The sequence below is a fragment of the Acyrthosiphon pisum genome, chromosome X (genome assembly GCF_005508785.2).
Source record: "Acyrthosiphon pisum isolate AL4f chromosome X, pea_aphid_22Mar2018_4r6ur, whole genome shotgun sequence".
NCBI classification, from domain to species: domain Eukaryota; kingdom Metazoa; phylum Arthropoda; class Insecta; order Hemiptera; family Aphididae; genus Acyrthosiphon; species Acyrthosiphon pisum.
Window position 1 is genome coordinate 87097993 of NC_042493.1, and position 9928 is coordinate 87107920.

Sequence of the window (9928 nt, forward strand, 5' to 3'; positions counted from 1 at the left end):
ATCATTGAGTTGGTCAGGTTATGATTTTGTCATTCAACTGGATTGCATCGAATTTCATCACATACATATAGCTATTTCGATATTCAACGTGTTCAACGCGTACTTTTTTATTGTACACAATAAATTATCATTTGTATTAAAAATCCACACTGAAAAGTTAAGACGTTGAGAACTAATAAGTCCTCTAAAATGTTTTTAAAAAAAATCACTTACTTTTAGGTTCTTGTACAATATTGAACAGAAAAATATTATTTAGTCATGCAAAAATTTATACGGTGTCCGTTTCAACATAACGCCCTATATCAGGGCTTTCAAACGTTATGAAAACGTTATATTTGACAAAAAAACGAATGAAATTTGCAAACGTAATTATAACGGAAAGCGATAAAAAAATAAATAGTTAAATACCACAAAACAAAATATATAATATATATCATTAAACAAAACATAAAGCAAAACGCAATTTATAAAATATCATTAAATGAAAAATATCGCAAAACGTAATTTATAGAATTTCTTTGAACGAAAAATAACGCAAAACGAAATTACTTAAAAACCATTTGTTTAAAAGTTATATTGGTTACCTAATAGAAATATTTATTTCATGCATACGGACATTAGAATTCATTATATTATATTCGGTATCCAAGCCATTAACTACGCAAATTAGTTATCATTAGCAAATTTAATTGGTATTAACACTGTTCTAAATAACGATAAACACAAAACTTGTATAACATTTTAATTCTGAATAACGACAATCGCAAAACTTGTATAACGTTTTAATTCTAAATAAAATAAAACAGAATTTTTTTAATTCAAGCCCTTTCCTACATCCCTAAGTGTATTCACATTTTTGCCATTAGATTCAATACAGTAATACTGGGTCCCTAATCGCTTATTTTCTGCCACGGTTACAATTTAGTATTATAATGTGGGTTACGGAACAATTATTATATCTCGGTATTTTAATATATTACATTTGATTCGCGGTGAAATTTCGTTTTGAGTTCACGGTGGAAGCGTATTTATTTATTGTAATTTCTATTGTACTCCGGGAAGGAAACGGGTATTTTCGGCGTTCCCCGAACAAGGCAATTAAACTTTTCCATTGTTGCCGATATTAATTATACACGAAGGCGGATAATGGAATCATTGGCGTGAGAACACGTCTCGTAACAGAAATGCGACAAGACACGTGCACGGAGAAAATCCGTCTCTAATAAAAATTCATAAGGATTTGGCTGCGGTGAATACGCTCGGCTAGGTGTATTCCGCCCGATGAAATATGCAACGAGCACTTGACGTCCATCCGGCTGTCTGCGCCTAATGCGCAGCTTTCGCGGTTATCAGACTCGCCGTAAAGTGTATAAGCACCCTCCCGAAACGTTTGAATAAAAACAGAAAAACAATATAATATAATAACTCATTTTTGACCGTCATAACGGAAGCTAAAAATATATAAATAAAACCACATATTATGTACAATATTATAATAATTGTTCCAAAGTCGCGTTGGTCGTGGCTTAAAAATATAATGTTATCTAATGAAACAAAAAAGTTTGGCCACGCGGTTTGTCGTGGGCGTGAAGAAAATACTTACTCGAACATTGTCGTGGTTTGTGCTATCTTGTTCACGAGCGATCAAAAACCACGCGGTATTCACATAACGTATTAGGTTTTTAAAATATTAATTATTTATGTTTGAACTTTATCTAGTTAATATATTTTACACGACCTGCGGGAAAACTAATTTTGAAATACCCAAAAAATTTGCATAACTTATTAATTATATATGCTTTTAATGTTCATGAAGTTAGCGGTTGTCTTTTTTTTTTTACAACCCTTATTACGTCGTTTAGATGCTCTACTGTACATGTTACAGAAGCAGAAACAGTGTCGTTTGCCCGAATGTAGAAAAGGCAGGTAAATAATCGCGTGTTTTTGATAGTATACATTCGACTTTAAACGTAAACAAAAATACACACACAGTTACAATACACAAACAGAAACATCCATCACGACGTATAATAAGTATCAAAAGATAAAAACTATGTTTATTATTTAAACTGTGCATAAACTTACTGCGGGCCCACCCCCGTACGTAAACCGTCTCGTCAACACTATATAGGTACCCTTTCACGTAGTTTTATTTGACATTTTGTGTTTTAACGTAATATGCACACTGCACAAACACACACACACAACACCACCACCGCCTCCATCGCCTCGTGGGCGGACAATGTTCAAACAAATATTTGCAACAGAGTTCTGAAGGCTGAAAATAGCTTATCGTTGTTTGTAACTATTGGAACGATAGTATTATGTGAAGGCGATGTATACAATATTGTATGCGAATGTGTAACACGCGAGTTATTATGATACGTTTATTTGTGTAGCCCGAAAAAAAGAACTCTTATACATATATATATATATTTATGCAGAGTAATACGGAAGGAAAAAAAAGGCGTCACTGTCGGTTTTGAGAATATAAGGACATGGTATAGAAAAAAAAAAATGTAAAGAAAATAATATCGCGAGAGAGAATTAATTTTTTTCCCCGACGTTTTTAGAAAAGTAGAAAAGCGCATTCGAAAAAACCCGTATGGGCTCAAGTATGCCAGCGGCGTCTGTTTATTCTGGAAAATGTACGCCAGAAGGAATTTATCGTTATTCTTATTTTCCTTTTGCTGCTCCGCAAAGAAAATCGAACGGAAACGGATGGAGGAAAAAAAAACACACGCCAATGAAATCAACAATGTTAATATCAGCTATACTCTTACAGAAATCACGTGGTCCGTTGTTTCCAAACAATGAGAGTTCGTTAACGTTCTCTTTAAATTTCTCGCAACTCTCCCTTTCGAGAATCGGTTTCTCTTCTTGGTAAAATATAACATACAAAAAAAAAAACTCAAACAAATAAATACAAAAAAAAAAAAAAACGACGAGCGACATATTATATTATTTTCGTCTATTTGTATTTTTTTTCCAAATCGAAATTTTGTTAAAATAGGATCGTCCGCGCGCGCCCGCTCGTGACGTGTGTGCGCGCGCGTTTGTTTACCTCCGGTCCGCCGTCGCAGTCGTATCGTATCGCCAACGACGGCCAGGATAACGTGATTATAGAACATGTCGTGTGTATGTAGAGGGTTAGGTATATGGGGGTGTGTGTGTGTGTGTATGTGTGTGTGTGTGTGTGTGTGTGTGTGTGTGTGCGCAATTCGACGTGGAGGAAGTGTGCAGTGCAGGACTTACAAATTGCAGTGCACGCACGTGAACCATCGGTGTCAGCGGGCCGAAGGGTATCGAGCACAGAGGTATAAAGTTTGTGTGTTTGCGCAAAATTTGAAGAGCCCACTCTGCGTCCGTCTCATCGATATATATTATATATATATATATATATAAGTCGTTTTCTCGTCACACATTCCGATCCGACCCTCACCTTGGCCTGCGACTCGACCGAATATATATACTTCACAGCGAGGTTTATCTGATTAAGGTTTATATGACGGCGGGGTCGGATTCCGACCCTGCAGTTGTGGGGGAGGCGCGCAATCGTCATCTGACGAGAAAACAGTATTCTTCTATACACAAAAAATATATATATTATATTGTACATCATGTACGAAGTCGTAAACACTATATGTTATTTTACACTATATATATGTGTGTGTAAGTAGACATTATTGTATGTATGTGTGAGTGAGTGTATACAACGGAAAGACAAACATGGCGTACCACATAATAATATGTGATATATATATATATAGGTGCCAATATAATATAATATTGTACTTTGTCATACATACAATACCTACGTAGCATAATATTATATTGGTGGTTAAATTGAACAACATGTCGACGATAAACAACGGCTCCGGTGCTTCGATAATATGTCTTATCAGATATTATGGGTACGCAGTGCTTTTGTAAGCTCCTCACAAATATGCAGGAAGTGACTATTTCATAGTACACTCAGAAATTCAGAACGAATATATTTCATTATTCAGTTGTTAATAATATTTTGTCCCATAAACTCTTATTAGTTTTCTGTTACCTACTAATAAAATATTAATTGTTAACCGGTGAAAATAGACAGTTAATTATTTAATTGTTCGCAGTTATTATATATATAGGCATATATTTATGTTGTTTTGACAGAAGATTTTAGCACTCAGTGCATAGGTAATTCGTTTTCTCTTTGACGTTCCGTGTGGGTCAAAATAGCAAATTTTTGGTCAGTATAGGACATATTTGTGTTAATAGCTTTAATATTAGATTTAAATAACCTATTATCAATCTTAAACCCCTTTTTTCAAACTCCCTTTAAATTCACCTTTTTAACTCCCATGTGCGTGAAGGAATTTTTTAAGATATTTCAATTATTTGCGTTGTATGAGTATTTTTAAATCGTAAAAAAATTGAGATCGCAACAAACATATCAATCGTATATTTAATTTTAACTTTTATAATCATTTTCTCTATTTTTCTTTTAACAATGGTTTATGATTACAAGCTCTGAGTTAATATTCCAGCCGTTCTAAAATTGGTTGGCACCAACAAGTTAACTAGCATTTTATTTTAAAAATCTAGAATGGAGCAAATGCACCACCCGCAGCCACTCTCGAATGACGCTCCTGTAGTCCTGACACAATTTTAATTTATATTAAAGTGGTGGTAAAATCATAGGCGTTAAGTTACTAATACTTTAATTGTTATTTGGACATTTGAAAATTCATTTCCCTCCGTAAATAATATTGTTGGCTCCGAATGCTGGTAGAGTACGAAACGCGACACTCATTTGTATTTTAATAATTGAAATATAAAAATATAAGTAGGTACTAATTATTAGTAGGTACTTGTAGGACTATATTATAAGGGTTTAATAAACGATAAGATAATATACAAAAATATCAAATTGAAAATAATGCTTAGATTACGGTTTTGAAATGTCTGTTGAGTTATAATAATATGGTTATAAATGAATGTTGTACATCAATTGTTATAATTTAATATTTATAAATTATAATATTATATTATGTACTATCATAAATACTTTGCATGTGTATTATGTTATGACGTCGTATATCTTCGGCTTTATTTAGATTTTGACTTTGAATTTTTTAGATCCTCCGGAAGTCAAAGAAGAACAATCGATCGTATTCACTGTGGAAGGACAAGAAACTGAAATCGTCTGTATAGTACACGCAGAGCCCAAAGCCGATGTAAGTTAGACGATTTTTATTTTTATTATTTTTCTATGAACAAATTTTCACTTGATCACCAGTCTGAGATGACTCTTAATGTGCGTCCTCTGAAATTCGTCGCTAAAATAATCGATTTTATCAATATACAATGGTAATATTATTAATGCACTCTCGTAAAATACAAACAATATCCGCGGCACTATTAACATCGCGTTTTCTATACATTGCCAGCCTTAAGTTTTCAACGGACACATTAGACCCAACAGATTAGCGAAGAATGTTTTTTAGTTTGAAACGATGAATAATGTTCAGACAACGCGTGAGCCGGTTAGGCGAGGGATAAAATAATATATATTTCCCGGCGGTTGGGGAGGGGCGCGGGGGATCCGGGAAGGAAACTTGCGCGCGGCAGCCGGCAAGAGATCAAAATTATTATTATCGCGGTGGGGCGGCAGCAGTTGGCGTGGTACGGTTACATGTTTATCACGAAAACTCTGTAAATTGAAAATTACACCTAAATTGCGGTCATTCGTAATTTGCCGTTATACTACGTTTGCTCGGCACGTTTTTGTGCGATCTGCCCGCGTTTCGCCGACGGACAACCGCTAGTGCAATAATTATTTCGTTCCTCTCGCGCGCGGCGGCGGGCCACGGAAGTCATTAGGTCGGCCGACAAATTACGGTGAATACACACCGAGCCCTGCAAAATGGAAAACGTGTGTGTAGTAGTAGGTAGTAGTAGTAGTAGTAATAGTAGTATATTGTAGTGGCAGTAGGCTGAGTAGCTGTATTATTAGTAGTTGTAGTAGTGGCAGCGGCGTTGGTGGTGGAAATAGTAGGTACATAATATGGTATTAGTACCGCCTAGTTTTTATTGCGACCCAAATATAAGTTTATGAAGTCAATTTTACCGTCATAACGACCTGGTATATCGGAGTTTTCAAACGCGTTTTTATTTTTTCCAACGATATTTTCGCTCTCTACAATATGTAGTGGTGTAACTACAAAATAATATACGATATACAAATTATGGATGGAACTTGCCTCGAACACGTTTAGTTGCCTCGAACGGCTGACGAATTAATTTGTTTTCAACTGTAAGTTGACAACTAGCTGTAACAGAGCGACTGTAAGTGAAAACGCACCATATCGTCTTTTGTGTGTTTCGAATATTACTTAACTTTATCATCAGAATAAATTATAATACGGTATTTTCACAGATTGTACAAGAACATTATAGGATAGACTTTTTATAGGTATGCGATCTGTGATATTTTTATAATGATAATAAAAATAATGTTTGCTCTTTAATATTAACTTCTAATGATCATTTACAATATTATTTAGTGTTCAATAACACATTGAATTTTCAATTTTTAACTATTTAGCTTAATTACCAACTCTCCATATAGAATGTCGATGACCAGATCATATCTAGGAAAGATGATACTTAATTTCCTATTTCTCAAAATTTGTATTAACTAGTTTTATATTTGCGCTTACTACTACACAATTTAAATTAGCTATAGGTGCATGCCATGGATGTCGTTTGAGTCTTGGACAAGTCTTGGTTTTATTATTTAGTGTTCAACTATATCTCAATACTACTAATAACGTTTCTTTTCTACTGTGAATCATATTTTTAAAATCTAAAAACTAACATAATATTTTATAAATTAATACAATTTATTGTATAGTTAAATCTGTTTTTCAAATCTAAAAAAATGGTTTTTCAATATATTTTATAATTTTTATTAATGACATACTTTGTTCAAATGAAAATATTCCTGAGTAGTAAGTAAGCACCAATCGACTTTGTAAAATCCTTAGAAAAGCCTTTCAAGTTTTAGATAACTGCCAAAAAAATCAAAAAAAAATCTATTGTAATAATTATTTTTAAAAGTTAAACACATTAAAAATGTACATTACCCGTGGATGTAATAAACAATATTTGTTGAGATCTATAGGTAATAATAGATCTAGAAAAAAGGATTTTTACATATTATGATATGACTACATAAAAATACATATTTAACACATAATACAATTTGTTATAATTCATGATATACCATAGTAAATTACCCAAAAAGCATTTTAAAAACTATTATGAAAAAAAATAACTATATAAATAATTTATGTAGGGATTTCCTGTAGGTGCTGGAGTGGTTGTGGAATCTTCCGTACATTTTGGTTCTTCTGCTGCAATACTATTTAACTTTAAGCAATCTGTGATACGGTTTGCATCTGAAAAGCCTCGTAACATCATCTTAAAAGTTATAAACTGATTTCTGGAGTCACATTCACATTCTGCGGTGGGATCAATTGTATCGATATATTTCGTTATGATTCCCTGTGCGTGTAATATTTCTTTGGCAAATTTTCCCTGCAAACAAAAGAAATAATATTGAAAGTCGAACATTTATCTCATTATGTTATGTAAAATATTACTTTATCATAGAATGAATCTGAATTATCAGCACACCAAATTTTCATATACTTGGAATCTTCACAAAGCTGTAATTTTTAAACGTTTTTTACAAAATATTACAATTATTTGAATATCCTTAAATGGAAAAGTGACATAATATGGTTAATACGGTGAATAAAATATTATTACTTGTACGCAATACGTAAATATGATCAACACTAATGATATCGTTTATTTCAATTCATTGTTAAGTAAACGGATTAGCAGTAGTAATACATAGCTAATTTATTTCTTAGTATCAAACAATTTATAATGCATAAAAAATCTAAGCAAGTCACTCTACTATACTATCATTAATCACTTATCAGTTAGGAACTTGTATCTAAGTTTCATAACCGAATTAGTTAGTTGCTTAATTTCCAAGTAACTTTAAATAAAAGATACATTTTTTTTACATTTTGTCTTCAAGAAGAACATTATGGGACATTAACCTAAAATTACGTTGATTTATTATATGAATATAATAAATGTTGTAATTTTTAAATATTGAAATATTTTATGTAATGATAATCGATATAAATTATAAACAATGGTTTTTTTTCAATAATTAACTTTATAAATATTACCAACTGACTTAAAGTTTAAAATAGCTGAATGCGACAAAATAATTTAAAAGTTCTTTCGTGTCTAGAAATTCTAAAATAATTAATAATATATTTTGATCAGAGTATACGATGAATAACAACAATAACAAATCGATTTTATTGAAAACTGGTATTGCTAACGTTTCCGTTTTCTGGGGCTTTTTGTTATCTAGCTTATTCAAATTAATATTTAAAAAATGTATATTTCTTTATATTTCCTGTTTATAAAAAACTAAATCAAAAACTCTTCCAGAAACTACGCTCAAACTTAAATAATGAAGCCTTTTCCTGCTTGTCTGTGATGACAGACATAAAAAAAAATACACTTAATTGTAAAACCAATACAATCATCGCGCCATTCAGAATCTGAAATATTGTTTGATTTTTTTTTCACACATTATGATATAATAATATTTAATAAAAAAAATAATTATTGAACTATGTTTATACTTTTTGATAAGTCACTGCGCATACTGGCAGCACTGGTGAATCATTAGGTGTAGGATTAGCTAAAAATTCAATATACATTTTTTCCTTTGCAATCATTGAAGTATATAAAGCGTTTGACAATTCTGTCTGTAAAATACAAAAAATTACCCATCTTATTTTTTAGAAGTTGGATAAAAAATTACCAAAGAATTATTGAAACCACAAAAGGAGTTTACTGGAACGATTCCACCTCTAAAATAATCATTGCATGGATTGAACTTATCAAACCCAATTACATAATAGTCCATACAATCATTTAATACAGTAAAATCAAACCCTGACAATCAAACCACAGACATAATTATTATTTATTTGATATAAAAATAATATAACTCTTAGGTACCTATTATGATATAAAAATGAATTAACAATATTAGTCTATAGGTAAGTACTTGAAAATGTGTTGTAAAAATACCAATTTATTTTTATATCAAATAACCCTAAAAATATGATTGATTTTTTAATTCAATTTGTTAATGTATAAGCTCATCCACTTACAATCTGGAGAATTTGGATCGCTACTGTAATATATTATATTGCTTGCATTTACATATAGTCCAATTTTTAAATCAGGAATTTTTTGTTTCATAATAGTTACGTAATCCCTTAAATTGTTGCTAAAATCTGGATCAACATGATAATCTAAATTCTAAGAAACAATGAAAAATAATAAATTTATTAGTATTAATTAAATTTTAACTATGCAAATGTGTCTATAATAACTTATCTATAACAGTAACAGTAACAAAAAACTTTTGTTGTTATCCACAAATTCGTACATCATTGGATTACTAAATAATAATCAATTGTATATTATAAAAGCATTAGAGCAGACAAGGGGGTGTGGTTAAGTAAGGGTGAGACAATGGACAAGACAAATTGATAAAATGTATTATTTTTAAGTATTGTAGTTCGCATTATTATAACTGATATACCGTCGTTCACGGGAATAAACCTCCTATGTGCCAAATTTATGATTTTGAGGTTTTGGTATCCCTGAATTCAGAAAAAATTAGCTATATATTGATAAAATCTCCTATGTGCCATCTGCATCCTAAAATTAATGGAAAATAATAAATAAATTTTCCTATGTGGTACCTACTAATCGCTTATGAAATATCTCCTATGAGCAGCTATCTCCACCGTAGAAAAATCATCCT

General features: G+C 31.6%; 1 protein-coding gene across 1 annotated transcript in view; it reads left to right on the forward strand.

The window, feature by feature from the left end:
• LOC100162697 (limbic system-associated membrane protein-like) overlaps positions 1–9928 on the forward strand; it is a 590312-nt gene that overhangs the window by 535320 nt on the left and 45064 nt on the right. The window contains exon 6 of the mRNA XM_029490819.1: positions 5128–5225. Coding sequence (XP_029346679.1) covers positions 5128–5225 — 98 coding nt within the window. The remainder of the gene's footprint in view (positions 1–5127; positions 5226–9928) is intronic.